Genomic DNA, 22,586 nt, shown 5'->3' with positions numbered 1-22,586 from the left:
CAGAAGGTAAGGTTTGGACTACAGTCATATCTGTTCAAAAAAAAGCAATCCCCTGATGATTATGATTCCTTATGCTACTTCTTAGATGGAGCAGGACCCCAAATGGGTTCATGCAAGGAAGAGATAAGGAAAAAAAATGAGAGAAATCAGGTGGCTAACATTTATAGAAGGGCTTTGTAAACCATAGAGGTTTTACATATTTATTATTAACAATAACAAGAAAAATTTTCTACCTGTAAGATAAAACCTCCCTTTTGGACTCATTTCCTTTATTGCTTTGCATTCTTCATTGGGACAAGGGGTCAAGGCCATATGGAGCCAGCTAAGGGGGGGTGTGGGCCCAAAAGCTAAATAAGATGAGGGGGTGGGGAAAGCTCACAATAATCCTGTTCCAGGAAACAGAATTCAAGTTTCAAGAGTATTTTCTTAAACTTTCTTTTCTGAATTTGTTCTGCTAAATGCTATTGCTTATTTCTCAATGTCATTTCCTTTTCATTCATTTGAGTGTCATTATTTTGGATATTTGCCCATTACAAACATTGTCTGCCTTTACATTTGACCCCCACATACCTTGCAAGTCACAAACCCTGAACTATTCATCCCACCGCCCTCTAAAAGGGTCAAGAAATACCTATAATATTAAATACCTGCGTGTGTGTAGGTGGAATGTTTCTTCTGCCATAAATTCCCAGCAGAGAGTCCTTGGCTAAAGAAATATTGAATTTCAGGTATATAGGATGGTGGATAGTAATCTGGAAACGCCAGAATAAGCCGGGTGGAATGGTCTGCATGACCTGTGCACCAATGTCAACTTCTCCAGTGTCTATCGCCCGTCCCTTCTGAAACACTGGTTTTAAAGGTAAAGAAAATTGCACATGATATTAATCTTAACGTATAAAGCAGTGGTTTTTAGTTTTTCACCACAAATACATCAAAATGACTTCTTAAGCTCTTTTTTTCCTCCCTACCCTACCTGTATTTCAAGGCTTTACCCAAATCAAATATCTTCCAAGGAGCCTTCCACAACCAACCAATGTACCAGTCTCTTCCTTCTCTTGAACTACTATTGCATTTATTTCCATCATTTGATTCATTTTCACCACTATTTAGTGAGCATGGTCTGGGTAGCTACAGGAGATACAACGATGAACAAGATGCAGTTCTTGCGCTCAAGGAGTTTTGAATACATGAGAGGAAATAGGACACGTGTACAAGTAACCATGTTGTAAAGGAAAATAAGTGCTCTGGGTATTCAAAAGAGTAAAGGGTATTTGGTTGGAGGATACTCCTCATTCTTAGCTGTCTCTATGCCTTTTAACATCCTTTATTTTTCTTCTTAGTACTTATCACCCCCTAAGAAACCACATGTTTTACTTGTCTATTGCCTATTTTCTCCCAATAGAATATAAGCTCCATGAGGCTGTGGCTGTTTTGTTCCTTGCTTTATCCCCAGTAACTAGAAGAATGTACGCAGTCTATGCTCCATACATCTTTATTCAATGAGTGAATGAATGAGAAAAGGGTATTTATGGAAGTGGTACTGAAGAGGGGCCTTAAAGGGGGGAGAAGATTTCAACAGAGCTGTTGAGAAGAATGTTCCACAGGGAAGGAACTCTGTACCAAAACAAAGAGGAGAGAAACTTCTAAAGCTATGTGTAGGGTATGTGCCTATAGAGAGGAGCAGTTGGAGATAGGGCTGGAGGGAAAGGATGGCATCATAGGGCCTTGAGTGCCAGTCCTGAGGGTTTATCAAGTAAAGGATGGAAAGCCATTAAAGGTTTTTAAGAAGAGGGGAAATATTTGGGTCCATTAGAAAGACTAATCTTGAAGCAGAAGGTAGGATGATTTAGAGCAGGGAAACACAGGGATGATAGAGAATTATGGAGCAATAATTCAGGTCTAATGACATAAATATCTAAATTTACAGTGGGCTCAACAGTTCACATGGGGTAAGTCCATTCCAGTCAACTGTAAAATAAACAAGTGGGACTACATCAAACTAGAGGGCTCTGCACAGCAAAAGGAACAATCAATAAATTGAAAAGGCAACCTACAGAATGGGAGAAAATTATTTGCAAACCATATATCTGATAAGGGTTGAATATCCAGAATATATAAAGAATTCATACAACTAAATAGTAAAAAAGCAAATAATCCAATTTAAAAATGGGCAAAGGACTTGAACATTTTTTCAAAAAAGACATACCAATGGCCAACAGGTATATGAAAAGGTGCTCAACATCTCTAATCATTGGGGGAAATGCAAATCAAACCCATAATGAGCTATCACCTCATACCCTGTTAGGCTGGCTATTATCAAAAAGATAAGAAATAACAAATGTTGTAAGGATGTGGAGAAAAGGGAGCCATTATACCCTTACACACTGTTGGCGGGTATGCAAAATGGTACAGTTGTTTTGGAAAACAGTATGGTGGGTCCTCAAAAAATAGAACTACCATATGATCCAGCAATCCCACTTCTGGGTATATATCCAAAGGAACTGAAATCAAAATCCTGAAGGGATATCCACACCACATTCACTGCAGCAATACTCACAACAGCCAAGATATGGAAAGAACCTAAATATCCTTTGATGGAAGAGTGGATAAAGAGAATGTGATGTGTATATTATATATATACACACAATATACAATACATATATGTATAGAATACTCCATTGTGTGTATATATATGTACACACACAGGCAATGAAATATTATTCAGCTGCCAAAAAAAAAAAAAGGAAATCCTGCCATTTGCAACAACATGGATGAATCTGGAGGGCATTATGCTAAGTAAACTAAGCCAGACAGAGAAAGACAAATCCTGCATGATATCGCTTATGTGTGGAATCTATAAAAGAATAAAAGCCAATTTCATAGAAACAGAAACTAGATTGGCTGCCAGGGCTGGAGGGAGGGAGAAATGGGGTGATGTAGGTCAAAGGGTACAAATTTTTAGTTATAAGAGGAGCTCTGACAATCTAATGTAGAGCAAGGTGACTATAGTTAATAATACAGTATTATATACTTGAATGTTGTTGAGAGTAGATCTTAAGCATTCTTACCACACCAAAATGTTAACTATGTGAGGTGATGGATGTGTTAATTATCTTGACCTTTTTAATCATTTCTACATTGTATAGATATATGAAATCAGCACATTGTATACCTTAAATATATACAGTTGTACTTGTCAATTTTTGCTCAATAAAGTTAAAAAAATCACATATTATTGAGGAAGTATAAAACTGGGTTATCCTAAAGAATGATACAAATATCAATGAACTTCAGATTATTATAAATTTTAAAAATCTTATTGTACTTTCTTTTTTTTTTTTTTAAGATTTTATTTATTTATTTGAGAGAGAGAGAATGAGAGAGAGCACATGAGAGGGGGGAGGGTCAGAGGGAGAAGCAGACTCCCTGCCGAGCAGGGAGCCTGATGCGGGACTCGATCCAGGGACTCCAGGATCATGACCTGAGCCGAAGGCAGTCGCTTAACCAACTGAGCCACCCAGGCGCCCTGTACTTTCAAGCATAAATACTAAAAAATAAAAATCTATTTTTCAAGCTAGCATAGAGAAAATAATACTGAGATAAAGATAATTTATCTAAACTAAGGCAAGAAAGGGAAGGCACAGGCTGGATGGATCAATTAGAAAACGTGAAGAAGATGGAAGATAAATTATAATAAAATAAAGAGCAATGAACTAAATGCTTATGTTAAAAGGCAAGAGTCATCACTCTGAATTAAAAAGTAAAATCTGAAGACATATATTTTACAAAAAAATATATTTAAAATATAAAGAGACTGATTTATAATAATAAAAGTTATTTTCTCAGGAAGAAAAAAAACAAAGAAGAAAGAAGACAATGTAAAGGAAGATTCTAGTGCAGCGCTTCTCAAACTTGAATGTACTTAAGGAAGGACGTCTTGCTAACATGCAAATTATGATTCAGTAGGTCTGAGGTCGGATATTTCTCACAAGTTCCCAAGTAATGCCCATGTTGCATGATCCATAGCCTACGTATTGAAAAGCAAGGTTCTTAGGACACCGGGATGCTAGGTATGGAGGCTAAGGAAGGGTCAAAACTGGTCCCATGGTCGTTGAGTTCGGGTGACTCAGACAATACCAGTAGCAAAAACAAGAAACCTAGAAGGAGCTGGTTAGTGTGAGAGGATGTCGAGTTTGGACAAGCAGATCTTTATTATTTATCATCATATTTTCTAATTATTTCTGATGTGCTAGTTTATTATATGTTTCTGTGGAATTCTCTGTTAAGTGGTGGTGGGGAGGGAAGGGATAGAAGAGGAGGGGCAAGAATCAGTTTGCCTTGGTTTTAAGCCACAAGGATCACACTTCAAGAAGGAAAACTCAATTTGGTCTCATTTCATACTGCCTTTATATTTTTCAGCCATCAACTCTTTCTCCACACCAAACACAGTTTAAAAACACACATGGTCTCTGTCCTTTTGTTCATTTGCTATAAAATTAACAGCCCATTAAGAAACACACCTGCAGTGGCTTTATTCAGAGGCCAATGCCTTCTAGCTTTTAACTCCCTAAAATACCTCCATTATTGCTTTTTGTGTTAAGGCCAAGAGTAATAACTATTTTAAGAATGTTCACTGTTAACTGTTAATAATAGATTTTAAATGCAATTTTGAACATAATTATGTATTACAGGACACATAATTTTGTGGAATTGACATTTATAATAAAATATGCCCTTTGAGATGATAAATGACCAACTGAGGACCTTATTTTTCACTGAAAGTTACTTTTTCCCATGTGAGACAGAACGGTCTTGTCCCCAAAGTGTTGATTATGCATTTAACTCTTAGGGTCCTAGAGCTGACAGATGTCTTCAAAGAGCAGACAATTAACAGACCGTGTTTATGTGGATACTTCTGTTCTCAACTTAATGTTCAGTTTGTTCAATCGCTATCCTCGTCAGGGGCTCTTATCACTTCTTAAAATGCATCATTTGGTGGTTCAAACTATTATAAATAGAAAATAATTTAAAATTAGGTTCAACAAACACTATTTTAAAGGGGCTACAAACAGCCTTTAATGAATGCCGACACTGTCTTTTTAAAAAATCAGGGCAAAACTGGCTGATGGACATTAACCTTTATATACGAGCCTTACCAAATGCTACACCATGTCTTCCTTCTGTACTTTATAGCATCATATACTGCATAATGAGGCTACTTAAATGTTATTCACTAAATCAAAAGAAACTCGTGAAGTTGTGTTGTTGGAGCTTCCTGGTTACTAGCGTTAGTAAATATCTGAAGCATCTATACTAAGTCATTTAGAAAAATGATTTTAAAAGATGGTCTTACCCTTTGAGAGCCTGCATCACAGTTAAAACAAGATAGATGAAGAGACATGACAACATGAATGAACATGTGGACTGTAATTTAAATAAAAATAGCATAGCAAGAGAGTTGCCGCAATTTGGTATTAAAGAGAAATTCTCACAGCTTGCAGATGGACAATTTCTCAGCCTCTAACCTTTAGCGTTGAGTACATCAGAAAGGGGGATGTCTCCCTGCTAGCAATCTACATCACTAAATAGCCTGCTCCATTTTATCTTCTCTCGAAATTTGTTACGGGTTACAATGTAGTGGCTCTTAATTAATTTACTATTTCATTTTTTTCTTAATGTAGCTCAAAGGGGAAAACTAAAGAGAAGAAAATGACCTGCAGAAAATACGGAATGTGATTTCAGGAAGACATTCTGAGCCAGGATAAGGAAGTGGAATCATTTTGTCCAAACTTAACATGGACTCTGAGCCCTCATTTGCAAAGTGTCAGCAGCAGGGCTCAAATACAGCACGAAGGTCCGGATTCTGTAACTTGAATGTTTAATTGTCATTTAATCACTCAGACCGCTACAGCCCTATTGGAAGGTCCAGGAAGAGCGTGTTCTCCAGTAGCGCAGCACTCCCTTGCAGAAATGTAAGAGGAAGAGCAGACAGCCCCGGATCCAATCAAACTGTGCAGTGCTGTTGTTATCACAGTCCCACCAATATCCCCCAATTTAGTTTGAGCTAAACACTCTCTTTATAGCTTGCAACACAGGCATCAACTGCTGAGTGGTAAAAACCTATGGCAGATAGGCCGTGTGGAAGGATGGCAAGCTAACTGACGGTTGCTTAGTTCAAAAGGAAAAGGTCAAGCTACCTGGAAGGTAAATACAGAGGCCCGGAGTTGGTGACAGACACTATGCGCAGTGGCTGTATCGACTAAACCAAGGATTCGTTATCTCTAGACTCAGACACATACCTGAATACTAAGACCATAATTATTAACAACATTGTCCTTGTAAGACAGGGGTAAGTAACTCTAGGCTGGACATATACATGTATTTATTTTTTCTACTTGATGTAGCTAGACTGGATTTAATGATCCTGCACAAAACTCAGTGAAACATGAGTAGAAGATACTGACATGCAGTCATTAAAAAGATTCTAATATCAGGTCCTCGTGTAAAACTGACCAGGTTAAAGGCTGTGGTGTTGTCTGTAACAGCAGTCTTAGCAGTCTTTTAAGGGATTTGCAAGTTCCATAAAATGTATCTAAGCTAAGAAGATAACCGGCTTTATTAACTGAAGGGAATGTTGTCCAAAGGGATGAAAAAGAAACATGCCTTAAGATCATATTTGCCCCTCACATCATCCTATAGCACGTTCAAAATCCTCAAAAGCCATCAACAAATACCTTTGGTGTGGTCTTTCACCTGGATTAGTCCTAGTGTGTGTCTCATGGCTTAAGTACCATCTTCCTTTTGTTCCTTCAAACATAATAATTGTTTCACAGTTAACAGATCATTATGAAATTTAGAGTATCAGAGCTTGGAAAAAATGGGAAGGTAAAATGAACCCCTAATCCCTGTGATCAAAAGCTGCCAAGAGATATAAAGGGGTCAGTGAGAACCTATCCTACCCTTCCCATCTAAGTAGCCATGTATAATTTTCTCTACATGAACTGTTGAAGAAAAATATGTATTCAACTCTCAGTTCTTCAGGGAGAGATTTTCCAGATTGTGTATTACACATGCTTTTTATTTCAGTTCTATAACCCAGGAGTATGCAGGAGAAAGAAAAGGAAGAATGAACCTTGTACATAGTAGGCACTTGGTAAATATTGTTTGGATGAATTAATAAAATGGTAATTTTGATGATTTACTTAGTAATGTTGATCATTTACTTTGACATTTCAGTACAAGGTTTAGTGGGAGGAAGAACTGAAACATCTCCACACAAAGGCCTTTGGGAATTAACTGTGAATAAAATATGTTTAGAAATAAAATACCCCTGCCTTCTTGACACTGATAATAGATAGCTGATTGTGTGGAAAAGTCCATTAGCAAATATTACACTTGAGAAATACATTAGTGTGTAAGTGTAAACAATTATGTCCAGACACTGAAAGACTTCAGATTCCAGTACAGTAGCTCATCTAGTATTACATACATCTCAGATGGAAGTGAAATTGTCTTGTTAAAATCTCACCATTAATTAAAAGACTAATTTTGAATTGCATTTTGACCCTGTATATCTGTTTGTTGAACATATTATTGTTTAAAAGACTCAATTCTCCGATTTTTAGAAGTACTTAAGTTCTGTCATAAGGATTTCCACTTTCCTAAAATTTTTTTAAAAATTTCAGTTCTTCTGGTGTGTTATAATGACCATTAAATAGTATTCACAAACATTAGTTTCCAAATTTCAGGCTCTCCTGACTTGATATACAATCTCACACAATGAAACACAAATTATGTTTGTAGAATCTCAGTCTGTGGATTATTACCAATGGTACATGAAGTGGTCAATGTCTTTGAATTTCTTTGATGAAAATTTGAATCGATATAAAACTCAAATTTATCATCACATTTTTGCATATTTAAACATTCACTCAGAGTCATGGGTCAACATGGTATAAAAGATCTCCGTAAAAGAATATAATATTGCCACTAGCAAAAAAAAACAAAAACAAAAACAAACGTATTCAAAGGTTAATGAATAAATATGGACCATGCAATGAAAAGTCAAAAAAGGGAATTAAAGAAAGGATTTCCACTTATAATATCATCAAAAAAAAATAAAAAAACTTAGAGATAAATTTAACAAAAAAAGCTGCAAGTTAGGGTGCCTGAGTGGCTCAGTTGTGTGAGTGTCCAACTTTTGGTTTCAGCTCAGGTCATGATTTCAGGGTCCTGGGATGGAGCCCCAGATTGGGCTCCATGTTCAGTGGGGAGTCTGCTTGAAGATTCTTTCCTTCTCCCTCTGCCCCTCCCTGCCCCCAGCTCACACTGGCTTGCGCACTTTCTCTCCCTCTCTAAAATAAATAAATCTTTTTAAAAAAAGTTGTAAGACTTGTACACTGAGAAATACAAAACATCACTGAAAGAAATTAACGAAGGCCTAAATAAATGGAAACATCCATATTCATGGATTACAAGATTTACTATTATTAAAATGGCAATACTTCCTAAACTGATCGACAGATTCAACGCAATCCCTATCAAAATTCTAACTCCTATTTTCCAGAAATACACAAGCTGAGCTAAAATTCATCTGGAAATTCAAGGAATCCATAATAACTAAAGCAATCTTAAAAAAATAGGAAAACACTGGAGGCCTCACACTTCCTGATTTCAAGATTTATTACAAAGCCTCAGTAATCATACTGGTATTACAATAGATATATAGATCAATGGAGTAGAATTGAGAGTTAAGGAATAAAACATCATATTTGTGGTCAGCCGAATTTCAACAAGGGCACCAAGACAATTCAATGAGGGAAAGAAATTCAACTAGTGGTGATGGACAAGTAGATATCCACAAACAAAAGAGTGAAGTTGAACCAATCCCTCATACCATATACAAAAATTAACTCAAAATGGACCAAATATCTACATTTAAGAACTAAACCTATAAAATTCTCAGATGAAAATACAGGCATAAATCTTTGTGATCTGGAGTTTGACAATAGGTTCTTAGATATGATATCAAAAGCACATAAAACAAAAGAAAAAATAGATATATTTGACTTTGTCAAAATTAAACTTTTGTGCCTCAAAGGACACCATCAAGAAAGTCAAGAGACTGCCTACAGAATGGGAGAAAATATTTGCAAATCATATATTGGAAAAGAGGCTTGTATCTAGAATACATTAAGAAGACTTACCAACTCACCAATAAAAATACAAATAAACCAATTGAAAAATGGGCAAAGGATCGAATAGACGTTTCTCCAAAGAAGAAATACAAATGGCCAATAACACAGGAAAAGAGGCTCAACATCATTAGTCATCAAGGACATGCAAGTTAAAACCACAATGAGATACCACTTCATACCTGCTAGGATAGCTAAAATAAAAATGATAGACAATAACAAGTGTTGACAAATGTGAAGAAATTGGCACCCTTTTGCCCCTGGCCTCTCAAAAAAACTGAAAACAGGTGTTCTCACAAAAACTTGTACATGAATGCTTATAGCATCATTATTTATAATAGTCAAAAAAAGTGAAAATCCACAAAAGGTCCATCAGTTGATGAGTGGATAAACAAAATATGGTATACTCACACAGTGGAATATTATTCAACCATAAAAAGGAATGAAGTATCCATATGCCACAACATGGACGAACTTTGAAAACATTATGTTAACTGAAAGAAGCCAGATACAAAAGAATATACATTATATGATTCCATTTATATAAAATGTACACATAGGCAAATCTATAAAGACAGGAAATAGATTAGTGGTTGCCAGGGGCTGGGGAGAAGTAGGGATATGGGGTAAATGCCAATGCCTATGAGGTTTCTTTTCGGTGTGATGAAAATATTCTAGAATTAAATAGTGATGATGGCTACACAACTCTGAATATGCTAAGAATTGCCGAATTGTACACTTTAAATTGGTGAATTATATAGTATGTAAATTAACAAAGCTGTTCCAAAAGATATGGTTCTAAGCTCTAAATTGGCATGCAGAGCCTGCACACACACACACACACACACAAACTATCATGACCTGTCATAAGAGTTTTGATGTGTTTCCAAGTGGTTTTAGATGGTCATCTACCTAGAAGCTGAACTGTCTCCTGGTCAGTATTTTGGAACATGTAATTGGTAGCGCACAGTAGGGGTGCCTATTTTCTATATTTTTATACAATGTTAGACATTAGTTATATGTAGATTATCATCATCACATCCTTCTGGACTTTGGAATGGTGGCAGGAGGGCTGGTCATGGCTCAATTTATCCAGCACCCCCTTTTGTATCTTAGAATGTAAGTTCCCAGAGGACAGGGCAGTCATGGCTGTCTAAAATCTTGATGTCTACTTACCGGGCATTTAATAAAGGTAATTATATTATGACCCACCTATCCCATAGTTGAGAGTCATAAGGGGGTTATACAACTTCTTGTTCCAGGCCTCAGGAAAAAGCAGCAGCCTGCAGAGGCACCAGTTCTCATGGGTTGTTGTATTTGCTATCACCTTTAATTTCTATCTTTAAGGAACCTGGAAAATCTTCAATAATATCAGGTTAAAACTTCTTCTCACAAGCAAGACTCACTACACATAGTAACAATAATACTGGTGTGCCTGGGTGGCTCAGTCGGTGAAGCATCTGCCTTCGGCTCAGGTCAGGATCCTGGGGTCCTGGGACCGAGCCCCACGTCGGGCTCCCTGCTCAGCAAGGAGTCTGCTTCTCCCTTTCCCTCTGCTGCTTGCCCCCGCTCACGCTCTCTCTCTCTCACACTCTCTCTCTGTCTCAAATAAATAAATAAAATCTTTTAAAAAACCAATAATAACAACAATAGTAATATGAACTTGGAATAGGTAGGAGCATCTATGGAACACTTACTGGGTCCTCTTTTGGAACTCCTACCTCTCTCATTTCCGTAATAGCAAAATGCCTCTCTCATACTCAGTGTGCCATAAAATTCCGTGTCCCAGTTTCTCTCTGAGGCTCCTCCTTCATCTTTTTCCTGTCCAGACTTTGGTCCCTTCACTCTCTCTTTTCTTACTGGCATCCTCAATGTCTCCCTCTCTACTGGTTTCTTATTCTTTGTCTTCAAACAAGCACAAGTCTCTCTTTAAAAAAAAAAAAACAACTAAAATGACCCAACTGCCCCTTCATCTAGTTATCATACTATTTATCTCCTTCCTTTCCTTGCCAAGCTTTCTCCATCTGCTGCCTCTATTGCTTCATTATCCATGTACCACTTAGGCTATTACCATCTGCATTTCCCCCCACTACTCTATTAGTCCATTCTCCTAAATATGTGCTCTTGAAGGTCAACTTGGATTGATTTTTCTGGTTTCTCAAGGCCCAGCTCAAACTACTTCTGTGATAAACAATCATCTTTTCATCTTTTGTCTTTTAATCCCCTTAATAACCTAACCATCCTATTTCTATTTCTGTACACCAGTTGGTTGCATGTTACTTTGCATTGTGTGTGCATGTATGCGTGTTTCCTCCAGCTCTCCTGTTGAATAGGATGTTTCTCAAGGGCAAAAGCTATGTCTTCTGCTTCATTTGTGAGCGTTCCATAGTACTTAGTACAGTTAAAATAGCATCTTGACTCATATAGCACTAAAAATCATGAACTTCTATGCTTGTAAATACTAAGATTTCATTTTTCTTCCCTTGCTATTATTTTCATGGAGAGGTTGGGGTAGTCAAGAATCATTTCTCCTACAATCTAACTTTCTGCTTTTATTCTTCCTGCTCTCTGAGCCACTGGCAATGGGAATATGGTATCTATGTACAGTTCTGGTCAAGATACCTTTGGTGGGATATATAATGGACACAGGAACTGTGTGCATTAAATCCAGGAACTCTAAGATTTTGTTTTCAAAAACAAATTAAAACAAACAAACAAAAAAACAAAAACAAATTTTACATACAAGAATCACCTTTGACTTCATGCAAAAGCTAGTAAATGTTTGAACTTCCTCCAAAAATAATATAGGCAGAAAGATATAAACAGATACTCAACAGAATTAGGAACACACATGGCTGGTAAATTTCTACAATGTACTGTTTCTCTCAAAAAACTATGATGGTAGGGGCACCTGGGTGGCTCAGTCAGTTAAGCGTCTGCCTTCGGCTCAGGTCGTGATCCTGGGGTCTTGGGATCGAGCCGCACATTGGGATCGAGCCCCACATTGGGCTCCCTGCCCAGTGGGGAGCCTGCTTCTCCCTCTCCTCCCTGCTCATGCTCTCTCTCGCTATCTCTGCCTCTCTCTCTCAAATAAATAAAATTTTTAAAAAATTAAAAAAAACTATGATAGTATAAAGATGTTCTGGGAAGATCCCCTAGCTTTAGAAGGACTATTCCAGGAGGATCAATATGCCATTCCATAGCACACCACTTAGCGCCCCTGTCAGATGTATACTATTAGGCTAGAAGGACCACGAGGTAGATACATTCCACAGGAAAGGTGTTATTTAGTTAAACAAACAAACAAACAAACAAAAGTAAAATGAGGATTAAAATGAAACAAGAAGGAAACATTAAACATATATGACCAAGAACATTTAACATGAATTTTTTATACCGTAAATATGTTTGCCTTTTAGCATAGCGAACCCTTTCCATAAATCTGTTTTAGAAGTCAGGTCTCCAGTATGCTTTACAAAAGCTTTTGTTAAAACTGAAGTATATTGATAAAGTGATTTAATATAGTTGAAAACAAGCTGCAACACTCTAGCTGGGCCCCCTGAAACCATGTATTAGAGAAACATCTATATAGCATTATAGGAAAGAAACATTTACTGTAATTTGCCATCAATCTTTAAAAATAATAATGTTACACTCCCAACATTGTTGTCTTTGTTAGTGCATTACTACTATTTTATTCATGTGGTTTGTTGTGCTTATATGAATTATTCCCAATTCTACCACAATGTCCTGGGCTCTAATATCCTTTAAGTAAAAGATACTGAAACTATGGGTTGACTCAAAGGGCAGCTGAGTGCATTTTAATATCCACATGTCCTATGAACCAATATTGAAGAATCACAGATTTATACTGCAGGACTATGTTCCATCTGAATGCACAGTGATTACCTGGGTGGGGTTGGTGCAGTTCTTCACTTTTGTACCACAAAATGAATCTTTACCTACTGGCTGGGTCTGCAAAGTAAAGGTCAGTGAAACTACAAGTAAATCCGAAATTCAAGCTTTTATTTATGGTCTGCAATTGTCATTGAATAAATTGCCTCCAATATAACAAATATGCCGCAGATAAAACAAAACAAAACACCCCAACAACAAAGCCAAAAAACAAGCAACACACACACACACACACACACACACACCCCTCTCTAGCTACATCTACAATGAAAGTTCATGAAAGGTAAGTTTGGGCTGTTAACTTTCCACTCCCAAGGTGCGTGTGTTCTGCTTTGAGGAGGAGAGAAAGTCTCGCTGAACTCAGGTCTTTGAAGGGAAATATAAGATTTGCAAAGTACTCTTACGGAAAAGATATACATTTGACTGTATGCATGCAGATTTTTAATCAAGACAGCTGTTACTTAAACAACTGGCCTTGAGAAAAGAAGTTTTAAAAGAAGAAGGAAGAGGCTCAAAGAAGGGTCTTGAGCTAACACTAAGGAAAGACTAGATCCTCCTTTCAGCTACCCAATGTAGCTATGGCTATTACGCAAGCCAAGTCTCTTAAGCTTCTTGTGTTTTCCTTTTCAAGTGTAAAACAAGGGTAACAATAGCTGCTACAGCATAAAACTGGTATGTGAATAAAAGACATTATTTTGAAATTGTAAATGCTCTCTAAGTGCAGACTGTTGTTACATACATGTCAAAAATCCAAACTTATAAGGCAGAAAACTGGCAATTAATTATTTGAATTACAACAGAATTCTCTGCAAGTGATTTAAATGGCAAATGGATTACACATTTTACAGACATACATTTCAACCATTTTCCAGGAGTGTACACGCCTTTTGCCAAATCAGGTCCACTTTTATTTGGAATGGCTAATTGTTCTTCCTTAACTGCAGAATTTGAATTCACTGACTCATAATGTACACAGCTGGAGGGGACCTTAGAGATAAGCCAGTCCCATGGAGTATCACCCCTTGTTTTACAAAGCTTTAGCAGCTGGGAGGAGAATGGAGGGCAAAGAAAGGAAAGGGGAAGGCAGGGGGAAGTGTGGCAGGAATCTGACCCCCCTCCCATTTTATCTGGAGAGATGTGGCTTTTATCTGTTTTTCATTTGTGCTTTCTGGGTAAGATACAAATTGCAATATGTGTTTCCCGGCCCACTATCCTTCCTCCACTCCCTAAAAGTTTTAAAGCTGGAGGAGAGCAGAATTTGCCCCTCACAATATGATTCTTTGACAGAAGGATCATCTTGAAGAAACAGCAGACATAGAAAAACCATGTAGAGGTTCCCCTTTTGTGAGGAGACATTTACATTTATAAGGGAAATCACCATGTGTAAGGGTGTCAACCTTTCTGTACCACGAAGATGTGCCTAAATCTCTAGAAACTCATCAGTGGAGAAGGAGAGGACTTAAATCTGCCTACCAGCCATACTCTAGCTCACTGTGCTTTGTCTGACAGCCTCCTATAGATGGCTCCCCCCACCTTCAACATCTTCTGTCTTTAGCTGGAGATGGTATTTAAGGTGGTGGCCTGGGCCATTCCAGGAGTTACTCTGTTTTCCTGGGTCTCTCCTGTGTATGAAAGGGGCGTACATGTTATTAAACTTGTTTTTCTCTTTCCCTGTTAATCTGTTTTTTTTTTTTTTTTTTTTTAATTCAGCAGGGGTAGGTGGGTGCCTCAGCCAAGAACCTGAAGATTAGAGGAAAAATTATTTTTCAGCCTGAACAAAGCCAACTCCCTCCTTTTTCAGATAAGGAACTGGAGCACAGAGAGGTGAAGCTCTAGTCATTGCTTGGTCTGGGCTAAAGCATCTTCATGACAGGTTGTATGCTGTGTCATATCAATCAGCTATATGTTATTTCTATGGTCATATATTCAACAGACAATGAACTAGAAAATACCTTCCCCCCCCCCTTCAACTTTGTGGAGACAGATCTTATAGAATGAATTTAAGAGAAATGCCGCTTTCCCCCAAGCCCAGACTTTCGCAAAAATTATAAAGGAGATAAAAGCTGACTTGAGTATCCTTTAGCTCTGTGTCCCCATCCCCCCTTTCTGTTCTCGTGCTCTATTTTGGCATCTAACCTGCAGGAATTCAGTACCGTGGACTACCTGATAAACTTCTTCCTTATTCAGATGATGGCTGACAATGTTGGACTTTACCTGAGCCCTATGCTCCTGGAAAACTGCTGGTTAAGAAACCCTCCCAACTTTTTGTCTTCCAAAACCCCCTCACTCTTTTATGTTTTAGGAAATGGCTTACTGCAAAGCCAACAAGCAAAACACAAAAATTACCCCATTAAAAACCCTCTCCCCTATGACTTACTAGATATGGAGCTCTGTCTACCCTTTCTCATGCTCCCATAAGAACTGCAGAAGACTCCTTTGTTGGCCTATAACAAGGCCAAAGATGGACCCTTCCCCTTTTGCTGGAGCCTAATGAACAACCAGATACAGACCCTCCAATTGCTTGTTCTTTGTCTCATAAATAATTAGCTGAGATTAGAACTATTTGTTCTCCTTCAACTAGCCAGATGCAGACATAGACATTTCCTGCTCAGCTGACTGAGACTTCCCCTGAGTACAAGATAATCCCAACTGTAAATCATCCCACACGTTCCTTATCCACTCCTCCTAGAAAGTCTAAGGCAAAATCCACTTTGCTCAGACACTCTGATCTTCTGATCTAGAATGCTTTCCTTATTGCAATAGCCTGAATAAAATCAATTTCCCTACCCATTCAGTTTTTGTCTTTGGTATTTCCTTAGAAAATGTCTTCAGCAATTTATATGTTTAGTCTGTGTTACATTATTTCAATAATAGATGAGAAAACAGAAGAGGTGCCATCAAATGTCCTCTGGTCTAGTTCAGATCTCTCTGTGTGTTCTTGACCTTTCTGGCCCTCAGTTTCTTCATCTTTAAAAAAAGACACTGGATTTGATAATGTTTAAGATTTTAACATTCCATATTAGTTGATAAATTACATTGTAATTATTTTTAGTTCCATTTATGGATGTTATGTGACTCAGGTCTGAGACTAAGTCTTTTACTTTTTCCTCTTCTCTGCTCTGTTTAAAGTAGTTGTTACATAATGTTTATTAAAGAGAAAGAGTTATGACTAGTTGGTAAGCTTCTAAGGTAGTAGGGGCTGTTTTAGTATAATGCTTTCAATTCTATAAATGTTTACAGAACAACCAACAGCTGGCTTTCCTGATAGATTCCAATATGTGATTGTGACTTACGTCTTCTTTTTGAAATTAAATTCAAATTATTCAAGTACATTTCAGAAATAAAATGCTAGCATGCTAAATGTCTATAATCAAATATTCGGTTTTCTTTCATTTGGAAAACTAAGTTGTGAGAAAATTCTTTAATCTCCTAAGGAGAAGCAGATATATATAACTACTATTAATGGGGAACCAATTCCAGAAGAATCTGATTTTTTTTACAGTGCCATTCTATTTATCCATCACTTTGACGATGAAGGTGATGGTGATTACAAAATAATAGATGTTAAATTGTTAAGTAAAGAGAGCTCAAACTTTAAAAAGGGAAAACATCTAAATCCCAAGAAGGCCATCATTTATGGAAAAGCTGATAGCAGTTTGAAGCGGGATCTACAGTACCTAGTGGGATGTCAATATACTCAAGGTAATTTTCCAATCATTTGGTCCAATAATAATTACGGCTAAATTTAACTGTGTGTCTTGCACTGAGTTTTACAACTATTATCTCACTTGTCCTCACAACCAACTTATGAGACAGGTACTATTATTATCATCTTTGTGCTGCAGATGAAGATATTAGTTCAGCAAGGTTGTACCAATTCATTGCCTGAGGCTGGAGAGCCAGGAAATGACACAGTCAGTGTTCAAAGCCAGATCTGTCTGACTCCAGAGTCCAGGATCTTAACCACAGCACTACAATGCCCAGTCCTCTAGGAGAGTGAGGAAAACAATGTAAAAAAGATTATCTGGTTTTTAGTTTTATATTTTAATGAACACAGCATCATTAAGACAAGCTTCTACAACTGTATTTATGGGGTGTGTGATGTCTAGAAAATCATAACAGGATACAGCTGACCAGTTGAAAATATCCTTCTAGGTATATTACATCTTCTGCAAGATTTGGTTTAGTATACACATGGCATTATAAAACAGGAGCTGTTTTTACTCACTGAGTGATATGCAGTAAAGACCTAATACAGCAGAACCATGATGTGCAGTTACAGTTAAGGTTTGGTTCAGACTGCCACAGAAAGTCAGTTTAAGATAACAACTTGCTATATATGGCACCAACCCTTAATGTTTCTTAATAAAGTATTAAGTTGAAATTGGTTTGGCCTGTTTGTTGTTATAATTGAGCAGAAATTTAAAAATAGTTTTTCATTTATGAAACTCATTACAACACATTAAAATATAGCTGGATAGCATTTCTCTAAAAGCCATCATGAACAGACTCTGGGGCTTTGCTTTCATTGGGTTAAGTGTCTTTTGTGGTTTTCATATACGTTTCGTGTGTGGATTTCAGTACAGTGTGGAGATAAGGCTCCGAAATCAGACCGCCAGTTTCTAGCTGTGTGAACTCGGGCAAGTTACTTAACCTCTTTGTGTCTCTGTTTTTTTTTTTTTTATTTGGAAAATGAGGTCCATAATATTACCTTCATGATATAATACATGTGAAATGTCTGGAGTGATTCTTGGCACATGGTTAATTATGCAATAAATTTCAGTCATCATCAGCAAACTCCAGCTAACCCTTGGACAACACTGGGGTTAGGGGCACCCATCCCCTCCCTCTCAACCCCATGCAGTCAAATAATCCTTGTATAACTTATGACTCCCCCAAAACTCAACTACTAATAGTTGACTATTAGCCAGAAGCTTTACCAATAACATAAACAGTTGATTGACACAGATTTTATATGTTTCATGTTATATATACTGTTTTCCTACAATAAAGTAAGTTAGAGGAAAGAAATGTTATTAAGAAAATCATAAGGAGGAGAAAATTCATTTCTAGTCCTGTGCTGTATTTATTGAAAAAAATCTGTAGAGAAGAGGACTTGGGCAATTCAAGCCCATGGTGTTCAAGGGTCAACTGTACTTTGTGGAAGGGAATTAGAGATGTCTGAATTAGAGTAAACAAATGAGTACGCTCTGGTAACAACTATGTGATGACCTTCTGTCTTGTGTGTTTCATTTTCCTCAAACAGATCACTCATGATTTTCAAGTGTGAATGGCAAGAAACCCCCTAGGCACAAAATGATGGCCCTTGCACTTGCACATGTAAAGGAATCAAAGAGTAAGAAAGAAGATAAGGGAGAGAAACCTCGAGTCCAAGTGTACTCAGACCCTTTCCTCTGTCATCTCTGACCCTCAGCCCCTCTCAGCAGCAACAATGGAATTGCTGGGAAAGGTCAGCCCAGGCTCAAGACAGTATTTCTAAACAAGGACGTAAAGCAAGCTGCATTGTGAATCAAAAACTAGAACAAATCATAATGTTTTCCTGAAACCTAAGCATGAATTTTTACTGAAGTGTAGACCAAAGGAGAATTACATTTTCAAAGACAAACAAAAACAAAACAGCAAACCCTACAAATAACCCCCAAAAGACACTAAAAACACAAGTAAAGATTAGTGACTAAAGCAACTACAAAACCAAATATCTTGTTTGTAACTCATCAGCCAAAATAAGACTGTCTTATCACCCCTATAAAATGTTAAGTTTCTTGAGGGTAGGGTTTCTTTGGGTCATTCATTCATTCATCGGTTTGTATGTGATCTCCTAAAAATATTTAGGATTGTGCTGGCTCTATGTTCTGTTTCCAATTTCTGCTTTTGGAATTGACATCCTGAAATTTTACATTGTTTGAGTCCCTGTGTGCTGACTCCTATTTCAAGAGAAATCATAATAGAAACTTTCAGCTATTTTCAATACTTGTATATTGAGACTAAGATCACTCAATGTGAATAAGATGTTGGGAGTGCTGGAGAGTTGGGAGAGACATTTATTGTAAATAAGTCAGGTAGCTCAGGCTTACGTTAGTTAAATTTAACAATTCAATACTCAGAGTACTTTTTTCTTTTCTCCAACTGCGAAGAATTCATGTTCCCCAACTAGAAAAAAATTCATGTTTCCCCACTTTGACATAAACATTCACCCTTATATTAAGTATAAAAGGCTTTTTCTTATTATAAACAGAAGAAATTTCCATATACCCTTTGTAAAATGTTATATATAAATGCTGGACTTGGACACAGAGAACTTAATCAAAATCCCATGTTGCTTCAGGGTAGTTATATGCAAAATGCAATTTCCTTTGTATTGAAACCTCCATCCTGTAAATATTTATCTATTTTCAAAATTGCCTACATATTTGAAAAGTTTAATTGGTTTATACTCAAGGCACTAGAGAAAGGAAAATTTGCTTTCATAAGACATTTACATGTATTTATTCTGTCCACGGAGAGTACTTCTTTTGAGTGATCATGAGATTTAATGTGAAGTGAAACCATCCCAGCTTTGGTTCTAATGACCAAATTAGAAGAAAAGTAATCAATAATAAATCAATCATTTTGATCACTGTACCTTTTTTCTCTGATTTATCGGAAACTTTTCCTCCAATTGGAGAGTAAGTAGTATCCATGGATTCGGTCCCTCTGTTCCCTTTGCTAACTCCATTTTCATAGAGCTGTCCTTCAACTGGTTGCAACTGCCAAGTCAGGCCGAACAAATGTACTGCTGCAAGAAAACAAGCCATACATAAACTTATTCCAGACTTGCTGAGAAGGTCTCTAAACCAGCTGTCCCTTTCCACCTAAAAATGCTATGACCAGATTTCTTTTTAGTTAGGCCAAGCAGCTTGGAGTTTATACCTACATCATACATGTAACTACTTTTCTAAGTAGCTATTGTTAAAATGTGTCAGGAAACAAACTGAGGGTTGCTGGAGTGGGGGGTGGGGTGGGAGGGATGGGGTGACTGGGTGATAGACAATGGGGAGGGTATGTGCTCTGGTAAGCGCTGTGAATTGTGCAAGACTGTTGAATCTCAGATCTGTACCTCTGAAACAAATAATGCAATATATGTTAAGAAAAGAAAAAAAAAGAAGAAGAAGAAGGTAGCAGGAGGGGAACAATGAAGCGGGGGAAATCGGGAGGGGTAGACGAACCATGAGAGACGATGGACTCTGAAAAACAAACTGAGGGTTCTAGAGGGGAGGGGGGTGGGAGGATGGGTTAGCCTGGTGGTGGGTATTGAGGAGGGCACATTCTGCATGGAGCACTGGGTGTTCTGCACAAACAATGAATCATGGAACACTACATCTAAAACTAATGATGTAATGTAGGGGATTAACATAAGAATAAAAAAAAAAATGTTGAGGCTATAGCTATCCCGGTGGTAGATGTTGGGGCATCAGTGAGGCAACCACAATGGGATTAGACGCTGCTCCTCAACACTGTTATCCCTTCCTTTCCCGTTTCCCTTGGTCGTGGAACTCTACTTTGTATATGGAAACTGCAGAGTAATAGTGGACAGGCTATCGTGAGAACATGGGAGGCCTTCGCTAAGCCAGTTTCCTGAGTGCCTAGTATGCGTAAGGTCCTATGATAGCTGTTGCAGATGTTAAAATATAGATGCTTATTAGGGTAGGAGTTGGAAGTAATACAGGTATAAAATAACTATAATATAATGCAGAATAATTGACACAATACAGGTTCAATTGCTATCAGAGGGTTAAAAATACCTGTGTTGATCAGAGTGCAATGGGCACTCTCATATACTCTTCATGAGAGTATTAAAAAAAAAAACCCACCCTTGTGGAGGGTAATGTGGCACCATTTATCAAAAAACCCTTAAAATTTGGCTTACCCTTTTAGCCCACAATTTCATATCTATGAGTTAATTATGAATGTGTACAAATTACGGCTATCCATTGTAACATTTAAAAACTAGTAGAAAGTTATGATCAATTAAATATTCATCAAAAGGAGATTAATGAAATAACTGATGATATTATAAATAATACAAGATTACATTGTTATTAAATCATGTTACAGAAGACTATGAACTGGCATGGGAATAATTATGATGCATCAAATGAAAAACATCAGGCTATTAACAGTATGAATAGTACGATCTATAATGTGTGTGTGTGTAGACATGTTGATGTCTGGAGAGAGAAAGGGCTGGGAGGATATATCGCAACATGTTCACAACATGGGGACTTATGGAGGATTTTAATTTTCTTCTTTAGGATTTATGTATTGTCGATACTTTTTATAATGAACATGGACGATGATGTTTGCCATCTGGGGGAAGAGGAATTTTTGTTTTAAAAGAAATAATTTATTCTCTAGTTTCAAATAAAATAATCCTTACAAAATATTTTTAAGGGATTAACATAACAATGAAAAAATTAAAAAAAAATCTAAAAAAGAAGTGGTTTATTTTCTGATTGGTGTGGCTAGAACTTTCAGTAGTACTGTGTTAAATAATAGTGGTGAGAGTGGACATCCTTGTCTTCTTCCTGACTGTAGAGGAAAAGCTCTGTTTCTCCTCACTGAGGATGATATTAGCTGTGGGTTTACATATATGGCCTTTATTAGGTTGAGGCATGTTCCCTCTAAACCTACTTTGTTGAGGGTTTTTATCATGAATGGATGTTGTACTTTGTCAGATGCTTTTTCTGCATCTTGAAATGGTCATATGTTTCTTATCCTTTTATTAATGTGGTGTATCATGTTGGATTGATTTGTGAATATTGAACCACCCTTGCAACCCAGGAATAAAATATCACCTCACACCTGTCAGCATGGCTAAAATCAACAACACAAGAAACAACAGGTGTTGGCGAGGATGTGAAGAAAGGGGAACCCTCTCACACTGTTGGTGGGAATGCAAACTGGGGAAGCCACTCTGGAAAACAGCATAGAGTTTCCTCAACAAGTTAAAACTAGAACCATACAATCCAGCAATTGCAGTACTGGGTTATTTACCCAAAGAATACAAAAACACTAATTCAAAGGGATACATGCAACCCCATGTTTAAAACAGCATTATCAACAATAGCCAAATTATGGAAATAGCCCAAGTGTCCATCGACTGATGAATGGATAAAGGAGATGTGATATATAGATATATATATGATGGAATATTACTTAACCATAAAAAAGAATGAAATATTGCCATTCGCAAAGACATGGATAGAGCTAGAGAGTATAATGCTGAGCAAATAAGTCAGAGAAAGAAAATACCATATGATTTCACTCGTACGTGGAATTTAAGAAATAAAACAAATGAGCAAAGGGGGAAAAGGGAGGCAAACCAAGAAACAGACTCTTAACTCTAGAGAACAAACTAATGGTTACCAGAGAGGAAGTGGGGGGGTTCCAAACAGGTGATGGGGATTAAGGAGGGCA

At 37.3% G+C, this 22,586-nt stretch overlaps 1 protein-coding gene across 3 annotated transcripts in view; it reads right to left on the bottom strand.

Annotated features, from left to right (window-relative positions):
• TENM1 (teneurin transmembrane protein 1) overlaps window positions 1-22,586 on the bottom strand; it is a 548,130-nt gene that overhangs the window by 247,761 nt on the left and 277,783 nt on the right. For 2 of the 3 annotated variants that reach the window (XM_021685960.1, XM_021685969.1), the window contains exons 6-7: window positions 19,753-19,905; window positions 648-847 (exon numbers count right to left, since the gene is read on the bottom strand). In XM_021685960.1, coding sequence (XP_021541635.1) covers window positions 648-847; window positions 19,753-19,905 — 353 coding nt within the window. The remainder of the gene's footprint in view (window positions 1-647; window positions 848-19,752; window positions 19,906-22,586) is intronic. The other variant, XM_021685964.1, reaches the window with a different exon arrangement.

Source organism: Neomonachus schauinslandi, chromosome X (genome assembly GCF_002201575.2).
Source record: "Neomonachus schauinslandi chromosome X, ASM220157v2, whole genome shotgun sequence".
NCBI lineage: Eukaryota > Metazoa > Chordata > Mammalia > Carnivora > Phocidae > Neomonachus > Neomonachus schauinslandi.
Note: the sequence above shows the minus strand (reverse complement) of the source record. Positions and strands in the feature narration are given on the sequence as shown.